Source organism: Molothrus ater, chromosome 19, assembly GCF_012460135.2.
Source record: "Molothrus ater isolate BHLD 08-10-18 breed brown headed cowbird chromosome 19, BPBGC_Mater_1.1, whole genome shotgun sequence".
NCBI classification, from domain to species: domain Eukaryota; kingdom Metazoa; phylum Chordata; class Aves; order Passeriformes; family Icteridae; genus Molothrus; species Molothrus ater.
In genome coordinates, this window is record NC_050496.2 from 5,488,844 (window position 1) to 5,508,755 (window position 19,912).

Sequence of the window (19,912 nt, forward strand, 5' to 3'; positions counted from 1 at the left end):
GGATGGGGCGGGGCCAGAACCGACACCGGCCCCCTCGCGCGGCTCTCGCGCGGGCGGGGCGGGGCCCCGGGTCGCTCCGGCAACATGGCGGAGGCTGAGGGGGAGAGCCTGGAGTCGTGGCTGAGTGAGTACCGCGGGCGTGGGGGCACTGCCCGGCCCCCTCCGACCCCCGGCCCCGCTGCCCCCTGGCCCCTCAGCCCTTCCCAGCGCCTCCCTGCAGCCTCCGCTCGCCCGACCCCGCCACCCCCTCAGCCGGGCGGCAGCCCCGGGGTCGTCCCGGGGAGGCCGGGGGGTGACAGCTCCCTGGGGACGGGTTGGCACAGCTCCCCGGGCACGGGGGAGTTTCGGCACACCGGGCACAGGGGTCTCGGCACCCGGGAATGCGCCGTCCCGGGGGAAGAGCCGGGGCCTCCCCTCCCGGCGGTCAGCTCGGCGTGGGGCGCGGCAGCGGCCGGGGGCCGGTAGCAGCTCCCCGCGGGAGACGGAGGCACCGGGCAGGTCTGCAGCTCAGCCCCTGCGAGGCTGCTGCTTTTTCTTGTCCATAAAGAGTCATGGTTCGTGTCTGTCCCTCCCGTCTCTTCCCTTGCCTGGGTTGTGGCCCGTCGAGTGTACAGCCCGAGTGCTGTTCGTGTGGTTCAGAATTGTGGGGGTTCCCAGATGAATTAATTGTATTCATGTGTTACACAACTGTGATTTTTAAGCAGACAAATCCTGCTTTATGCCTGGCTGCAGTTTCAGGGTAGTCGTGGACATCCATTCCGTACAGGCTGGAATATATCAAACCCCTTTGTCACACTAAGGTGCCTTAAAGGTTAGAGGGGACAAACCCCCGTTGTTTGTTGATGCCCAGCCCCTGCTGAGTGTCCCCTGCCTGTGTGTCTGTCCATGCTGCCCATGGCATTTGGGCTCTGGCTGTACAGAACACAGGGATCTGATTCCTGAACAAATCAGTCATAACTGTAAATGTTTTTTATATATTCTACACACAGGAGCTCCTGCTGCTGTCTGTGGGAGGCCATGCTGCACATCATAGCCTGTTGCCTAGATTTTCTTCTCCTTTTTTTAATAGTTATTTGTTTGATTATGGCAGCAAGTGAAGTTCCAAGTGGTCAGGTACGGGGCAAACAGCAGAAGATAGTCATTACCCAAATACCTCAGAGTGCAAAACCTGTTACCCTTGGAGCTATTCTTCCATAAACAAGATTAGATAATTCTCCTTTATTCTTGGTATTTTTATATAAAATTCAAATACATACATGCTGTCATGGTCTGTTATCCGAGTTACTGGCTGAAATATGTTTTCATCTATTCTCAATTTAGCTCAATCCCTTCTGTCCCCTTACCGATTTTGCTCCTCCTCTGAACTCCCACAATTTGTCAATATCTTTTGTTGTAGCCAGTGAGACACAAGAAGGAACACCCACATCCCTTCCTTGCAATATTTCTCTGAGGAGAGCTGACTCACCCAGTTCGGTTTGTGTGTGAAAATGTCTCTAGTAGGAAGGATATTTTGGGTTGTATAGCCTGGAATGCTTCCTGACTGCTTGTTTTGTGGGCATATTTTTTAATTGAGGAAGTTAAGGGAGAGGTGATGGGTCCTCGGCCAAGGGGCTACAGGGAAGAGTTGCAAAGGCCTTACTCACTGTGAGAAGCATTGCAGCGAGCCTGATTGAAGAGGGGCACACATTTTTCAAGGCTTGAGTGCTGCCGTCAGATTTAGGAGGATGCTTTTATGCCAGGTCACTGCTACAGTGATCGCTGCCGGTATCGCCCCTCCCATCGCAGGGAGCGGAGCCCTCCGTGTCCGGAATTACCGGCGGGGTCCTGAGGCCGGGCGGGCAGAGCTGCTGCAGCTCCCGGCTTTCACCTGCCCTCCCGAGGGCGTTTCTGTGATCATGACAAAGCCGCGGCTAATGCCAACCTTGAGGATGTGCCGTGCTGTACCCCTCCTAAGGGAACGGCTCAGCAGCACAGCCAACTTCCCAGCCACGGGAAGGTGGAGAATTTCTGACTGAAAATGTTCCATTTTTTTTTTCCCTGTGGTGGTGTGCAGCTTCCTGCTGCCCTGCCTCTGGCATCAGGTGGAGTCACAGACCCATGAAGTAACATCATCCTCGTGTCCTGCTGCTGCAGCAAGATCTGCGCCTCAACCTGGGATGATGTGGCATCTGCATGTCCTGCCTCATTCCAGGCAGCTGGGATGAGAGAAGGTGATCCTTCCTGTCCCCTCCTGGCAGGCAGGCTCTGCTTCTGCTCTGAGCTGAAACAGAAGAAGGTTAGGAGATAATGTCAGCTGTACAAACACAACTGGAGCCTTTTACTCCAATGCTGCTTTTTCTGCTGCATCCAAAAGGAAGCTTCTTGTATCCTGCTCATGTCAGGCTAAGGCAGTGTTCCACTATGGAACAGATGCAAATGGATAAAATATTATAACTGTTTTCATTTCTTTTTTCCTTTCTTTGTCTGGCTTAGTGTTCTTTTCGGCCCAGGACTGCAGAGTCTGACTGTTAGCCTGGACATGCCTGGGCTGGGAATCACAGGCTAAGCCTGACCTGTGGAAACTCTTTGTTGTGGTGGCTTTTGGCTCATTTCAGTAGAGAAGTGAACCCAGGAAAACAGGAGCATTCGTTACCAGCCAGTTAATGGTCTGTGGTTCTCTTCATTCCAGCTGCTCTGTGGTTCTCTGCCTTCCAGTATAGTTTCTCTCTAGGGAAAACAAACACCTTTGTTTCATATCTAATTATTAATCTGAATGTTGCCTCATTAGCATTTCAGTATGGCAGAGTACCTGAGGGCTGAGTGGCTCTGATACTCAGGGTGGGTGTGAAGCAGCTTTGTTTGTCCTGAGCACATTTAAAAAAAAGCTGAAAACTGAGACAGAAGTGGTGGCAGGACTGGGGCAGTGCCAAGACTTTAGTCCCCAGATTGCTAGCTTAGATTCATGTGGTTGCCAGTGTGAAATGGGATTTTCAGGAGGGGACCAGGTGGACAAGTGTCTGTGGAAGCAAATAACTGGTACCAAATGGGCCTTGGTTGGCAGTTTCAACAGGAAAGCCAAGGACTTGATATTCCAGAGCACCAGCTCTTCATCCTGGACTGAATCCTTTCACATAAAGCAGCATAGATGAGCTCCTTGCCCACATTTTAAGCATTCTGCATAAAAAGAGAGGATTGTAAGTCACAACGTGGTAGACGTGACACAGCTTCCTGTAGGTGAAGTGAGGTGATTCCACTGTGCTGGGATGCTGAGTTCATGTGGCTGTGCTGAGACTGGGGACAGCTATCCATACACCCTCTTGTGTTGTGTCATGCAAACACATCAATCTCCAGAGCCAGGGCAGGACTTGTGATCAAGCTCATTAACTTTTATGAACCAAGGTTTCATATGGAGGTTTTATGGATGTTAGAAATAGGAAATTTCTTCATGTGGAACAGCGCTTCCCTTTGGCAGTCACTCTCTCCTTCTGAGACTTCACTGTCTGTGTGAGAGCTTTTGCAGAAAAAACTTAGATGAGTCTGAGAGCATGAAATAATCCAGTGTCATTCCAAAAAGTTTTTGGAGATATTTGGAACAGCTTTTAAATTAACACTTTGAGCATGGGAAACTCGGTTACATTTTCCTGTTTGTACCACATCATTTACCTAATTTCAGGATGTGCAGCCAACAAAGTCCAGTTGGTTGTGTGTCCTTATCTGTTTGTGCTCCTCCTGCATTTATTAAGTAAATTCCCTTAATTTCAGCCAGGAACTGAGTGGTTTTTCTTCTGGGCCTGCTAGGCACAAGAGGTGCTTTGGAGCACCAAACCACCACAGTGCTGTTTGACTTGCATGAAGAGGCTTTAGATTGTTGTAAGTCCATGGTTTCATGATGCTTCCAGGGTGTTCATCAGTTGGAAATGTGGTAATAAGTTTAGGTGCCGCACGTTTGGAACAGTTGTTTGGCTCTGCAGAAGTTGTCTTTTAAACTGAGCTTCCCTTGAATCTCTTGAGTTTAAGACCAGTCTGGTAGCTCAGCGAGTTCTACAGGATGTTATCTTGCAATTATTCCTCCCTCACTGCTGTTTTCTGCTCATCTAGGGTCCCATGGAGGTCAGCAGTGGGCACAGAGATTAATTCACCAGTGGAATATTTTACTGTGCAATCCATGGAAAAATTTACTTGCTTTATAAATACCATTCAGTGAGGAGGAAAACCTGAGCAAACCTTGCAAGATGGGCACAGTAGGAGGGCTGAGGTGCACTGGGAAAGGGAGGGTTTGGAGTAGATGCCTGACAACTGTTTAGCTGTCTCTGGAAAGGTAAAAGGATATGTTTTAATGATGATAAAAAATGACACTTGGTAATGCAGCTAAAAAATGACACTTGGTAATGCAGCTAAAAAATGACACTTGGTAATGCAGCATGTGTTTGTTTTGTTATGCTTCCCTCTGAGATGCAAGTACAGGGATATATGCTGGGTTTTTTCCTGCCCTTCATCCCTTGCTCTATACTACCTGACTAAGCAATATTTAATTTCCTAAACCTCTTTCCATTATATTAAAATTTTTAGGAAGGTTTCTTAAAGGCCAGCTCTTAGATATATAGGGACAGGTACAGTACATTGTTTCTTCCCTTACAAGAAAGAAAAACCATTACGTCTGGTCATCTTGGCTGGAAAATTAGGTTAAAGCAGGAATCTGATCTCCTGTAAATTCATTGCTGCATCAGGGTTAAGTAAAATACATGGAGAAGATGCATTCAGAACCAAAGAGGTACTGATGGCCTCACTACTCTGCAATCAGTGCAGTCAGTGAGGTCCTGCTGCTTGAGGGAGGATCCTTCAGGAGACTGAAATAGCCCTGTCAGTAAAGTGTTGATCTTTTAGCTTCTGCATGTAGGATTTGAGTTCCTGATCAGGTGCAGGCTGCAGTGTTTATTACCTGCAAGAAGAACTCAATGTATAATAATAAATTTCAGTTCATAAATCCCAGGGGAAATGCCAAGGCATCAATCAAAACAGCTGGGACTCCAAAAGCAAGTGCTAATGCTGAATGGCTGATATTAAACATCTGATCTTCCAGCTCTTCCTTCTGCAAAATTCCCAGGGAATACAAAAATAATTTCATATGTAGAAAGTGTGAGGGTTTAACCTTTAAAGAATTTATTGTTACAGCCAAGTAGAAAGAGACAGCATTTCAGGCAGAGGAAACTGTGAGCTGAAATATTTTATTCTGTGCTCTCATTTAGGATATGGGAATAGCCTGTCTCTAAACACTTGAGATTTGGCCACCTGTTTTCTGTGGAAAAAGCAGTGGTTCTTGCTGGATGTTTGGATGTCTCAACTTGGACACACCCTTTTTTCCTGAATAGACATACCACGTGTGGACTTCTTTCTCCTTTGTTAGAGCTGGCAATGGATGTCAGATGCTTTTCTCTAGGAAATGTGTGACCTTTTATACTGTTTCTTCTCTTGATTGATAATATGTTCTCTTTTCCTTGCCAAAGATAAAGCCACCAACCCATCCAACAGGCAAGAAGACTGGGAATATATCATTGGATTCTGTGACCAGATCAATAAGGAGCTTGAAGGGTGGGTGTCCCAAACTGCTCTAGACTTAATAAACTAAATGACTTCACAGTTTAAAGTGTGAAATTCCATTATCAGACATTTACAATTTTTTTAATATATACTGATATCACAAGGAAGAGCTGGCTACAACAGAGAGAAGATGCTGCCTCTCCTGTGAAAGGCAGCGTGGCTAATCCAGACTGAGCACTGGGAAACTGGGAATTCTGAATCTGCTTCTAATTTCAGGTTCAGCAGCTCCAGGGTTCTCATCTGGCCAAAATTATTCCATTTGCCAGTCTGTAAAATGGGGTTATCACTGATAATGCTGGTGGAGCTTCACATGTTTAAAATCTTTACTTGCAAGACACTTTGTTTAAACAGCAGAAATTGTGAAAGTGTTAAAGTCCTCCATGGTGTTTACCTGTTCTGTTCTAGGCCTCAGATAGCTGTGAGACTCCTGGCTCATAAAATCCAGTCACCACAAGAATGGGAGGCAGTGCAAGCCTTGACAGTAGGTAGTCCTTACTCCTCCCCTTAAATCCAGGCATGTATCCCATTGCATCACCTGGGTGGGGTGGAGGGGGCACAGGATGTGTCCATGGGGTCAGCTGGGGCTGAGTGCCCTGATCCCTGGGAGGGAGCACAGTTCCATCCCTAAAGTGTCCAGAAACAACTCTGGGTTAGTTTGAGCTGCTTTCCTTTGTTATCTTCCAGCAAGATTTGTGTTTATTGTTGAGGCCAAGTACTGAGATAACACAGACCCAGATGCACCTGGATGAGGGTGGGACACCAGCTGTGTCATCCCTAAAGATGGGAGATGGATGTCTGCATGGAGCAGGAATACTTGTTTCACTGACAGGGGCCCTCTACCTCCCCTCTAAGCAGAACACACACTGTTATTGTAGGGTTTTTCCCTTTGCTTTCAGCCCCTGTTTCTGTTCCTTGAATGCAGGTGCTGGAAGCTTGTATGAAGAATTGTGGGAGAAGATTTCATAATGAAGTTGGGAAGTTTCGCTTTTTAAATGAGTTAATAAAAGTTGTGTCTCCAAAGGTTAGTCCCTGAGTGTTACAGCTGTAGCTGCTTTTTGTTTGACCTCTGTAAGCTACAGACAGCATCCAAAATATTTGCAGTGTTCTGTTTGGCTCATTGCACTTATTAGTCTATATTCAAGAGCATTCGTTAGCTAAGCTCTTGTTGTTTGAGGGTTTTTTATGCCTTACTAAATTTCTCAGGAAACTGTACTAAATTGCTATCACTATACAGTCTCTGGGCTGTTCTAATCCTTCAGGTAGCTCTAAAGGGCTTCTAAAACTTGGGCTGTGTTGTTTTAAAAAATGAAATTCCAGTCATTGTGAAAGAGAAATGTGATGCAGAGGTTAAAACAAGAGGTTTGAAAGCACACCATGGAGTTCTAGTCCTCATTCTGCTGACTTGCTGTGTAGAGTGCCAGGCTAAGTCCCTCAGCATTCATGATGAGTTTAATGTGCTGAAAATCTTCCCTATGGCATGATTGATGCAACAATGCATTCCCAAATTCTCTCCCATAAGACAGAGGAGGGGGTGGTTCTCTCTACTGCTGTAATTTTTAAAATAGCAAAATCCTGGAGCCAGCAGAACAGCTGCTTTTTCTTTTGCTGAAGGTAATCACAAAGCTTCTCTTCACTGTTATTTCAAATCTATTAGAGGAGCACCTTTTCCTCCTAATGAAATGTACCTTAGACCATCTTTGAACTTGGATCATACACCTTTGAATTTATTTCACTGAGCTTCCACAGAGCTTTATTTTTAAAAAGAAATTAAGAACATAAAGAATTTGGATCTTTTTTCCCACACTTAGTACCTGGGGGACCGAGTCTCAGAGAAGGTGAAGTCCAAAGTGATTGAATTGCTGTACAGCTGGACTGTGGCATTGCCAGAGGAATCCAAAATCAAGGATGCCTACTACATGCTGAAGAGACAAGGTAGGGAGTCAGCTGCTCGCTCGTGCATTCTCTCCAGCCTGGGCTTTGAGCAAGAGTGTCACAAAATATACAGCTTTTAATTAAATGGGATCAAGACAAGCTCTGAGGGGAGATAGAACAAGGGAGAAATTCTCTGAAAAGCTTTTCATTATGTGTAAATGCCTTGGGCAGGGTTGGGCTGGCTCGGTTAACGAAATTAGTGAAATACCTTGCAAATACTTTTGTTTTGGTTTGAAGGGCCTTTTCTAAGTTTTTTTTTTTTTTTTGTGGAAGTAGTTATTAGATGATTTGAACAAGTCTAATTTAAAGTGAAATAAGGGCTTCCAAGTAGCTTTTTTTGTGTTCTTTTAACTAAATGGCTTTGCAGCTGTTCCTTTAGTTCAGCTGACACACATTTCTTGTGTAGGCACAATGAAAAAAACTCAGTAGCTTCACAAGAAAAATAGATTCCATGAGAGTTCTGGAAACCATCCCGTCTTATTAGGACACACATACTGGAAGTCATAACTGTCCCTTGCAGCACTGTGGATGGATAAACTAAAGGATGAATGGGGCTGAAAATGGTTCCTCCCCTTCAGAGGCAGAGTTTAGCTCTTGTTATGGGGTTGGGAGAACATCCAGGTAGAAGTCAGCCTGGGATGTGGATTGTTCACTGTTCACTGGAGCAGAGTGGCAGCATCAGGGACAGATGTGTGTTGGCTCTGAGAGAAGCCTGGGAGTACCTGTGTGCCCTGCCTGGTGTGAGTGTGTGTGCTGACCCACAGGATCCCTTTCTGCTTTCAGGGATTGTCATGTTTGATCCTGTGATTCCTGCAGACAGAACACTGATTCCTTCCCCACCGCCTCGTCCCAAGAACCCGGTGTTTGATGATGAGGAGAAATCCAAGGTACAGTGAAGGCTTGTGACAAAATCACTAATGAAAAGTGATTACTCAGTGCACATTTAGAATAAGGAAGCAAAGTATAATAATGTGGCTTTTATTTTGGGGGGGATGATCTGTACTTTTGCAGAGTTCACTGCTTTGTCCACCTGCTTAACCCAAAGTTCCAGTTAAGACCTTGTCTGTGTTACCATTATGGGGTTACTTATGTTAAAGTGCCATCATACTGAAGTACTGGAAAGCAGAGAATGTTTCACACACAGGAGGAAAAATAATGTACGGGAGGAATAACTATCTAGTGCCAGAAGTCACTGAGATGTCACCGAATATGTCCTGTGTAAAAGCAGGAATGCAGCAACTCACATAGGTAATAAACTCTAAATGATTCCTGCTGAAGTCCCTGTAACTATGGAAGCTATGTGAGCTTTGTAATACTGGGCTGTATCCCTTTTCCCCTGAATTGTTCATATAGATTCCTTTTCTTTTGCTCAAGGGTCGTTATTTGTTTTCTGACTATAATTTTCTTGTCTTTCAGCTTCTAGCCAAGCTGCTGAAAAGCAAAAACCCAGATGATTTACAAGAGGCCAACAAACTTATAAAATCCATGGTAAAAGAGGTAAGAAATTCCTGTAGGATCGGTTCAGGTAAGCAGTCTGCTTTCCAGGTTTTAAGCAGTTTGACTTCAAATGGTGGAGAGGTTAGGATTTGGTCTCTAGCTTGTACCTAGGAGATGTTTGTGTCACAGAAATGTGATGTTTGTGTCTACAGTTGGTGTCTCTGGTGGATGATGGGACAGGAATTGAATGTCTCTTGTGAATAACCACATTCCCATCATTCAAGGTGGGATTTCATATCAAGGTTTGGTGGGAGCATTGTGGTACCACCCCTGGATGCTGAGGACTGAGTCACTGGACTGGTTTTTCTCACAAACAAGTTCATGGAAACACCTTCCTGTTTGTAGAGCTGTGCTGCATCCACCCATGGCAGTCATTCCAAACTCTGGAGTCCAGGAAGTGACTCACTGGGATTCTGGCAAATAAAAGGATACCTTCTGGACTGTAGTGGTTGTATAGGTTACTGAGATACTTCATTCAAGCTCCTCTTGTCCCCAAGGCAGATTCTCCTACGTCTTCAGTTGGAATCTCCAGTCAGAGATGGGTGGACATTTTCCACCAGAGTGTGCTTGTTGTTCCTAGTAAATGTTTTGCCTCAAACACCTCTCTTTGGTTAAGTGGCATCAAGTGAACAAAAAGAAAATCTTCTGAAAAGGTCAGAAAGGAACTTTTTGGAACTTTTTTAGAGGTGTAATTATACATTGAAGTCTGTCTAACGAGACTTTGGAAATATGGGGCTGCCTGTAATTTCAGAATGGTGGTGAAAAGACAATAAAATAAACAAAGCTTCACATGAATGAAGAAGGGTTTTGTTTGCTTTTTTCTGGCTTAACCTTAAATAGGCATTACTTGACACATTTGCAGATAATATCAGTGGTTGTGTTGCTGTGAGCTTTTAGAAGGAAACTCACCCTTTCTGTCTGTGCTTTCCACCCTGAAGGATGAGGCTCGGATCCAGAAGGTGACAAAGCGCATGCACACGCTGGAGGAGGTGAACAACAATGTGAAGCTGCTGAATGAGATGCTGGTTCATTACAGCAAAGAGGACTCATCAGAGGCTGACAGGGAGCTCATGAAGGTTGGTCTGAGCTGCTCCTTCTTTCCAGCAATCCTGGAGTCAGTCCTTTCTTACAGACTTGAGTTTTGCAGAGAATTACAAACACTGCAGTAAAATGGAGAGCAGTAGTGAGAAACAGGAGCAGTTGCTGCAAACAGCAGGCAAGAAAATATCCATGTTTTTAGTGCCTTTCACCAAAAGACTGGGTAGGGAGTAGCTCCATTTCATCTATGCCTGAAGTGAGGTGCAGCTGTTCTCCAGAGGTGCAGCATGGCAGAACCTGGAAGCCGCAGTTTCTAATTCTACATCCTATAAGGGCACACAGATTGCAGGTCATAACTGTCTGTTGCAGCACTGTAGATGAATAAACTAAAGGCTGAATGAGGCAGAAAATAGTCCCTTCCCTTCAGAGGAAGAGTTTTAGCTTGTGTTTCAGGGTTAGGAGAACATCAGTGAAACAACCACCAGGGATGGCTTGGTAGGCCCAGAGCCTTTAAGAATTGCACATTATTTTATTTAAAAAATCAAACCCACTTATTTTTAACAATAAAGTCTTTAAAGAGTGGTAAGATGCTTAAGAAACATGTTTGTTTCTGTGAACCATTTTGTTGCTGCCACCTTTCTGCTGTGTGGTTGCAGACTCAGTAGTGGTTGCAGCACGATTGAAGCCTAATTGCTGAAGCATGATTCTGCTCTTTTAGGGATTGCTGTACAAGGAAGGAACATGTCTTTTGGATTAGAACTTGGCCATAAATGCTGATGTGAGGGAGGCCTGAGAAATGTGTTGGGAATGCAGGTTGTGTTACCCCAGGCTCATGGAACGCTGCTGAGCATTGTGAGCTGGGCACAGAGGCCATCCTGGCTGTGCAGACACACTGGCACAGTCAGCATAGTGAGACTGGTCTGTTCTGGGGGTCATTCTGTGCTGACTGGTGCTGCTGGCAGTGGCTCCTGGCTGGTGAAACCCTCTGTCCTAATCTGTCTTTCAGGAGCTCTATGAAAGGTGTGAAACCAAAAGAAGGACACTGTTCAAGCTGGCCAGTGAGACAGAGGATAATGACAGCAGTTTGGGTAAACTAGCCACACTTTTCCTTTTTAATTGCTTTTGTGCTCCTTGCCTTTGTAAGGGTTCAGCTATAAAGTCATTTGCTCACTGTTGGTTCCTGTTGCTTTAATAAAGGACAGTCCTTCCCTCTTTGTGCTTATCATTTCAGTTCAGGCAAGGACTGGATAGTAAAGTTCGTTCAGGAGGATGGGAGCAGTAATGGGGGACAGCTGCTGCTTTGGGAGGGGAAGGGAGTTGCTGTGGGGAACAACCTTGGGCTCATTTTTTTCTTGGTACTGCAATGTGTGTGGAGCTAGAAATGGTCAGGGTATTGCTTATAGAAATGTGGCAAAGGCAGAGTGATGGAGCTCACAGCCAAATATTCATGTGTTTTCTTGCTGATTATTTAGCTGAAAACTGAGCACTCTCAGCTTAAGTGAGAACAAAGTGACTAAAGCCTTGGAAGTAAGTTTTTCTCTCTTGTAGGGGATATTCTGCAGGCCAGTGACAATTTATCACGTGTGATAAATTCCTATAAAAAAATAATAGAGGGGCAAGTGATCAATGGTGAAGTGGATCTCCCTGGGATGTCTGTAGTGGAAGGTGAGTTCCTGGGAAGCCAATTGTTTAATTTTTGAATCCTGCAATTCTAAGTGTTTTGAACAATGTTTTCTGTTTTGTTAAAGTAGCTTTTGATGGTTCTTGTGGCCAGCAGTTTGTGAATCAGAGGGGAACAAGAAGGCTCCTGAGCAGTGGATAAACAGTTCTGGACAGGAGCAGCAGTGCTGCAGCCTTGCATTCTCCATTGCTCAGTCCATATTATTGAAACCTTTGATGACATCAGTAGCAAACCTCCATGTGAGCAGTTTGTGTGGCTGGAAGTTCTCATACATTTTCCTCCCCATATTTGTCTTGTTTCTTAATGGTAATGTGTAAGAAGAAGATAATTTTATCAAAAACAATTTTATCAGAAACATTTTATCAAACAAGAGCTGAAGAGTAGGAGCTGGACCAGGGATCCTTTTCCTGGTTTTGCAAGTAATTCCATTGTGAATTCAGGCCAGTTGCCCACTTCACACTTGACCTTCACCATTGAAAGCTCTGGACACGAGTGTGACAGAATTACCACTTGGGACTCAAACATTTTTGCTGCTTCCTGGCAGCATCTTACTGGGACAAGACTGTTCTGAATATGAAGATTGAGGTGGTATGAATTTCCTTCAGCTTTCCAGCTGTCTGGTAACCTCTGTTTATTATAATGCTGTAGGATCTCCCAAAGCCTCATCTGAGTTCAAAGATTTTTGAAGAGCTCATGAATTGTGAAGCACTGGGTAAGGAGCAGTGGTTGCAGCAGATTTTCATCCTTTTAAATCTTTTAGGGATTGCTGTACAAGGAAGGAACATGTCTTTGTTGATATCTGTGTTGATTTACATAGTCCAGACAGCAAATATCCTTTCTCTGTTACAAAGAGCCATAAGCCATGCTCAGATGAGGGTCTCTCTGCTAATTTCAAACACTGGGTTTGCTCTGAGCCTTTTGCCTTTTTTCCTAGTAGTGCTCTTCTCCTGTCTGCTGCAGGGAGTAACTCCACCAATAATCTCAACACCCTGATTGACCTGGGTGGACTGGACGTCAGCAGCGCGCCGCCGCCTCCGCTGCCCCCCAGGAGCCTGGCAGCAGCCCCCAGCCCAGCCCCTGGCCCAGCTGAGATCCCCATCCTCCCTCCTCCTCCCCAGGCCTTTGTGCCACCGCGCAGCAGCTCTGCCAGCCAGGGGGAAACGGCACCCGCTCAGCAGGGCAGCACAACCAACTCCCTGTCCTTGCTGGATGAGGAGCTCCTGTGCTTGGGTAAGATGCTGAGGGCCCTGCAAAAGGGCTGCTCAATCCATCCCAAGAAAGGCTACTTTTGTGTTCTCCATGCTCCTGGATTCCGGGGAGCACTCCCTTGCATCATTCTGAATATAAGCCCTGGTCAGTGAGTCAGTATTAAAATCTTCCCAGAGCTGGCTGCAAGAAAGTAACTGTTCAGTGCAATTGAAGTCTGATCTCTGGGGCTGCTGGGACATGCTGTGTGTACAGGGTGCAGTTTGGGACAGATGAAGCCCTGATTGTGGGGTTGTGCTAAGGAGAAGGTGCTTCAGAGGGGCTTGCATAGGAGCCTGCAGGATGCCTGTCGGTGGAGCCCAGATGTGAACAGCAGAAGGCAATGGATGGGTTAGAAGAGCTGTGTGCAGGGCATGACTGTTGGCTGCTGATGCTGTCAGTTTCTTCCTCATCACAGACTTGCAGTCCATCTCAGTGTTTCATCAGGTTCTTGGGCTCTGGAAGAGCTGAATCAAGTTTTTATGGTACTGAAACAGCAGCCAAGGAATTACACTGAATTAATTTTCTCCTCCTGTTGTTTTTCCCTTCAGGCCTGAATGACCCAGCCCCTGCAGCAGGGAAGGAGACCTCAGAGAACAACCAGTGGAGCATGTTTGAGGTACAAAGGAGGAGTCTCAGGGAAGGGGAGGGAGGGAGAGACTGATGTTGTGGGAGGTCTCAGGACACACTGTCACCTTGGAAAAGCATGTGATCACACACACAGGCAAAGGGGCAGTCTGGCTTTGCCCCAATATTTGGGATAGCTGTGTTTAAGCAGGTATCCCTGAACCTGGCTTTCTCAGTGTCCCATCTGTCCCCATTATGTTAGTCCTCCCTTTGCTTAAATTACAGATCAGATGTATCCCTGACTTAGGCTGCAGACTTTGCTGCTTGTCACCCAGAACCTGTTTTTGTGGTAAACCTTTGTCCCTCTGTAAGAGAGCAGTGCCATCTCTGCATCAGGGCCAGCCGTGAGTTAGAGCATCTGCCTGTCCTCTCTTTCAGAATGAGCAGCTGGACCTGGATTTCTTTAATCCGAAGATGGTGACTGTTGCTTGCAACCCTGCAGGGAACGCTCTTCTCCATCACACATCACAGACCACATGTGGGACATCAGCCACGCTGCCTTCTGCTTTCCCAGCCTCCCAGCCTGCTCCCAGCATCCCAGCACCAAACTCAGCGCCATTTGTATTTCCTGCTGTACCAGCTGCCCCTGCAGGGCCTCCTATGAATATTCCAGCTGCTCCTGGGTACTTCAGCTCATCTGTGGGGGGCAATATGTCACATAAGATGGATGCATTGGGACAACTCCTTGAAGAAGCCAAAGGGTAAACAAAAGTCCTGACTTTGCTTTGGCTCTGCAATTAGAAGCCAAGCTCACTGCAGTGCCAGGTTCTGAGGGTGACTTTCAACTCTCTGGTTTGGTAGAAATGTGGGATTGGGATTTTTCTTCTCAGAGGTTTCAGTTTACAAACTAATACGAGTTTCCCACCTCTGCGAGGGAAAGGCAGGCAGAGCACACAGCTGTACTGTTGCTTGATCCAAAGGTGTGGTGTGAAGGGGAACTAGCTGTTAAGGTACTAGAGGCCCCATTTCCTTCCTGGCTTAAGAAGTGACCCCAACCCAACCACCACCCCTGTCCTTGTAGTTCTCCTCATGTGAGACTGTGCAGAGTCACAGACTCCAGCCTGACTCCAAGCTGCTGCTTTGTCCTTGTGTTGAGCTGTTACCTCTGGGTGCTGGTGAAATTCCTGCTTCCTTTCCAGCTCTGTTCACCATGGCTTTTCTGTCTCTCTTGCAGGAGTGCCACCCAAGGCATGGCGACAGCTTCAGTGTTCCCTGGGGTGACTTTGCCAACCACTGTCACCCCTGCCCCATTAGCAGCACCTGCAGGGCTGGCAGCCACTGCCTCTGGGGCCCCTCCAGCTCCCTTCCCAAACAGCTGCACTGCTGCATCAGGAAGTCCTCTCTTCCAGCCAACATCATTCCAGCAGCAAGGCAGTCCCATGAAAGCACCTGAAATTTCTTTGGCCAATGTCCATGTTCCCTTGGAATCCATTAAACCCAGTAAGTATTTCAGGTTTTTCACTTTGCTCTGGATACTTTTAAAGGCAAAGCTTCTTGTCAAAGTTCATGAAATAGAGAGAAGGGATGAGCAGCTCCAGCTGAACATCCTGATCACATGGTGCTGCCTCAGACCATGTGCTGCACACAAACCTGGATCCTCTCCCTTCTCTCCCTGTGGCAGGCAGTGCCCTGCCCGTGACAGCCTACGACAAGAACGGGTTCCGGATCCTGCTGCACTTTGCCCGGGAGTGCCCCCCGGGGCGCTCGGACGTGCTGGTGGTGGTGGTGTCCATGCTGAACACGGCGCCGCTGCCCGTCAGGAACATCGTGCTGCAGGCGGCCGTGCCCAAGGTAGGGACACGTGGCACAGAGACTGCAGCCAGGGTGGCCTGGCCGTGGACTCAGAGGCTTGGGACAGCCTGGTCTGACCTTTCCACAGGCTGTGCTTTTGGGGGTACCAGTTGTTGGTTTGTCTGGGTCTGGACTGAAGGCACTTGACACAGTAATTCATGTTCAGACTCAAGTGTTTATTATTTCTTATCAGTAAAACAGTCTCATTACTGTGAGTTCAGCAGTTTTTCATTAGAAGGCACAAGATGGCCAACAGTCTCTTGGTACAAGGTCTTTTAAGACTAAACTATCCAATTAAGAATTGACACCTAGATTATTTTCCCTTTTAACCCAATAACTGATCCCACAGAGCCCACAATGAGGACTTTTCTGCCCAATTACAAAATGCCACCCAAACCCATGGAGAAGAAGGAAGAAGAAGCATGAAGAAGAAACCCAGGATGACACCCTGTGCCATCTTGCTTCCATCCACAACATACTAAAAATCCCAAAACCTAAATTTATCACCAAGTGATACACCTACACTACTCTCTATAATCTATTTCACACTTTTGTGGATTCTAGTTTATCTTGAAGTCTGGGAAACTTTCTCCATGAATGAGGGTCAAAGTCAGTGCTCCCCTGGGGGTCAGGGCAGACAGAGGAATATTCCTGGTGACCTGGGTTTCCACAGTGCTCTTTCCAGAACACAAAGGTTCTTGTCAGAGGCAGAAAACACAGCAGGATAAGTCAAGATCTGCCTGTTCCTATTGTGTTTTGCAAGCTGGGCTGGCTCTTGTTCCCTCATTCTCACTTGTGGTTTGATTCTCTTCCACTTGGATATGGGCTGTTGTCCCCCCAGCCTGTTCATTGTCCCCAAGGCAGGAGATCATCCCTGAGGTTCTGCTCTCTATTTCATTTGCAGTCCATGAAGGTGAAGCTACAGCCACCCTCTGGCACTGAGCTGTCTCCGTTCAATCCCATCCAGCCACCAGCTGCCATCACCCAGGTCATGCTTCTGGCAAATCCTGCGAAGGTGAGAGGGGCAGTGGGATTTATCCTGCCCTCTTCAGACATGTTTGATATCAGCTGGACTCTGTGGAGGGGTGGGATCAAACATTTGAGCAGCTACAGCTGTTTGTTCCTAAAAGTTTGGACTTGATGATCTTGGAGGTCTTTTCCAACCTTAATTATCTGTGATTCTAATGTGCCCTCCAGAAGTGGTTACTATGGAATGTTGGTATTTCAGTTCAGGACTAGAGGAGGCTCTTTCCAACAGTCTTTGGCAGGGAGAGGTATGAGAAGGGGCAGTGTACTTCTTCCAGTCAAAGGGCAAGGATCATGTCAGGCTCAGCTTTAAAGGGAAGCAAAGCTGCATCAGGAATTGGACTCTCCTGTGCATTGAAGGTGCCTGGCTTTGCTGATAATTAGATCAATGCTAAATTGACTGGTGCTGTAGCCGTACTTTTGATGAACCAGCAGGCAAATGTCAGATTTTGTCTGTTCCATCATTCTCTGTGACCAGGGGCACAGTGGGGTTGACACTTCCCTTTCTGATGATAATGGTAAGGGCATCTGAGAAGATGTTTTTCCTTGCTGTAGTCACTCATTCAGTCAGCCAGCTCTGAAAGCACAAAACTGAAGACTTTCTAATTCTTTGACAAATTTAAATGTTTATACTTGAGAATTACAATGAAAGTGCCCTTCAAGTATCAGCTGAAATCTCTGAGATAAAAGGATGAATGTCAGAGGGGTTTAGTGGTTGTTTAAAAAACTTTGTGGTTTGATTGAAGGGCTGCTTCCATCTCATGCTTACTGTATTGCAAGACATTTTTCAGAGCAGGAACTGTTTTATCTTCCTCCACATGATGAGGAATGTAATTTTTGGAACTTTTCCAGCAGCAGTCTCCTAGAGCAGTGTAGCAACTGGCCACGTCTGTGCAGTCTATGCTCACAGGTCATTCATGCTTTTCTTGGTCTGCTCCATGCTAAGCAGTAAAAGTTTTTTGGTATGGAAAGTGTAAGGTGAATAACTCAGGTTTGTAAATAGCTGAACTCAATGAACTTAACCTGAACCCTCCTGCCCCTGCTCTGTACAACAGAAGTCTTGTGCTCTCTGTAGAGCTGTAACAGTGAAGTGTTTTGTTCAGGGCTGTTGAGCTGGGACTGTTCTCACGTTGCTTTGGGGTTTTGTCTTTCCTGCAGGAGAAGGTGAGGCTGAGGTACAGACTGACCTTCACCCTGGGAGATCAGCCCAGCACAGAAGTGGGCGAAGTGGATCAGTTTCCCCCAGTAGAGCAGTGGGGGAATCTATGACCTTAGGACACTGCCAGAGACTCTGACAGGACCAGGGCAGGATCCCACAGGACTGGAATGGATGTGCCGTGGGGAGGGACACACATGCTATCCACTGGTGATGTTCAGCTTTGTTTACATGTCCTGACCACTCTGCTTGTAGCTTTAGTCCAGAATATTGTGCCCCACATTTGAAGGGGCCCTGGAACACTTATGCCAAGCATGAACTGAGAGGCAGCCAGCAACAGGCGGTGCTGGCTGCTTTTACTTTGACCTCTGGGTGAATCTGGTTCTATCTTCCACTCTATTAAACTTGAAGTTACTGTATTTTGAGGGAAGACCTGTCAGCAGAAGGAGATTTAGTTGGCTTTTCCTGCACTGCTGTCCAGAGATCCCGACAGGCTGTGGGGTGATGATGCCGCGAGCTCAGCGCAGAGCCCTGACAGACCCTCCCTGGGCCTGTGACCTCCTTGTGCCACACGGGCCCATGAGCATGCTGAGTAATAATGCTGCTCCATGAGGGAATGCTTCCTTTTTTACACTGAAATAGCACTTAGCTCCCTTCCCCCTCTCCTGCTTCATTCCCAAGGGCCCGTGTAAGCAGCCCCTCGCTCCGTGTGTGCCATACTGCTGTATCTTTACTTGTTATATTTATTTTACGCTGCTGGCTGCTGCCTTGGGGCATCCATTTGGGGCAGCTGGTGCTGAGTTTTGTCTGCAAATGGTTACACTGGTTATTTTTTTGCCTTCATTGCATTCCATAGTGTGGGGAAAAGAGGAAATGCATAGTGAGGAGGAAAGAGGGCTGGAGGGTCTTGGTCAGTATTGGAGGAGGACAGCACCTGGAACACAGAACTGTCTTTACAATCACTAGTCAGGGCAAGTGACTGAATCCAGGGATAAGGAGAGATGCCTCTCATGTCTCCTCATGCAGGCAGTGTTAAGGGTATAGTCAAATACTGTGTTTTATTGAGCTGAGTACAATGACCTACAAGATGTAAATAATAGAGCCGTAGAGTATTAAAACAGAACAAGCAGGCAGAGAAAAGGAAGAGGCTCCCTTGGGCTGTGATGGGGCATGTGCTGGGTAAATGCCCCATTTTCTTTGTTCCCTGTATTAAGTGGCAAAGTGCAATTGTCCCCACAAAGGGGAAAACAGTTTTGCTGGACATCAGTGCTAACAGAAGAGCTGATCCCTTAGCTACAAACTCCTAGAAATAAGGTTTAAATCACCAAAACTTGGTGTCAGCAGCCCCTTCTTTCTTCTCGGTTTCCAGTCTCAAGCAGTGCCTCAGTGAGCCCTGACAGACTGTTGTAAATTAATGGGGGTTTTTAACACCTGTTGACACGAACACAGAGAGGTGCCTGCTCAGTCCTTGGACACTCAGTTCTGCATTTCCAGCAGGGCTGTCAAGGAACAGCTCTTTGCAAACGTGGAGTGGGAGCAGCACAGAGAAAAGCAGTACAGAGGCTCCTACCTCATGTAGGAAAACTCCACAGAACATGCTGGAATGAATGGTGGCTGTAAAACCATTGCTGCAAACACAGCTTGCAGTTATTCGTAGTTGAATTTTCTTTACTATGCTGCAGAGTAAAAATCCCTATAAATTAAAAAATGGGATTCACAAGCCTCAGGCCCTCATCAGAGGCACCAGGCAGATGCAGGAACCCCTGAAGGTGGAATTCAGGCTTGTCCTGGTCTGAAGCCTGTGGAGATCTCAGCCTTGTCAGCTCCCTGATGCAGAAGCCAGGGGAGAGGGATGGGTTGTTTGGATGCTAAAGAAAGTTGTTTTAAATTGATGGACTGGGAGATAATGGACAAGGAGAGAATTCTTTCTGCCTCAGACGTGTTCTTGCCAGCACTTTAGACACAGCAGGCATGGGGGCAGTGCCTGGGTGGTGTGTCCTGAGGAGCAGGGTCACTGCTTCCCTGCATGTGGATCTCACTGTGACTTGGAGGAAGGCAGGAGAGCACAGGTGCTTTCAGCAGCTGCAGCCACCCAGACATGGACACGCACCACAGTCCTGCTGCTTCGGAAATTAAACCATGAATGTTCCTTGTCTGTAGGGTGAGGTTCCTGCTTCATCCCCAGCAGTCCAACCTGTACATACATCTCCAATGCATTTGTGCTGCTGCATGTTGAATAAATCATTTTCCCTACCTGGCTCTGTGCTGGCCCTTTCTCGTGACAGCTTCTGCAGTGCCGTGCTGCTTCTGGAAAGCCTCAGACTCAATCAACTCAAGACCTT

At 46.7% G+C, this 19,912-nt stretch overlaps 1 protein-coding gene across 1 annotated transcript; it reads left to right on the forward strand.

Annotated features, from left to right (window-relative positions):
* Positions 1-29: 29 nt before the first annotated feature.
* On the forward strand, positions 30-19,823 carry GGA3 (golgi associated, gamma adaptin ear containing, ARF binding protein 3). Its single transcript, XM_036394869.2, has 17 exons — positions 30-124; positions 5,484-5,568; positions 5,983-6,058; positions 6,500-6,598; positions 7,386-7,509; positions 8,293-8,396; positions 8,926-9,006; positions 9,945-10,082; positions 11,051-11,132; positions 11,593-11,709; positions 12,686-12,955; positions 13,522-13,589; positions 13,976-14,298; positions 14,772-15,037; positions 15,219-15,388; positions 16,293-16,403; positions 17,573-19,823. Exons 1-17 carry the CDS (start codon positions 85-87, stop codon positions 17,681-17,683), a joined length of 2,265 nt encoding a protein of 754 aa, XP_036250762.1. The 5' UTR covers positions 30-84; the 3' UTR covers positions 17,684-19,823.
* Positions 19,824-19,912: the final 89 nt, after the last annotated feature.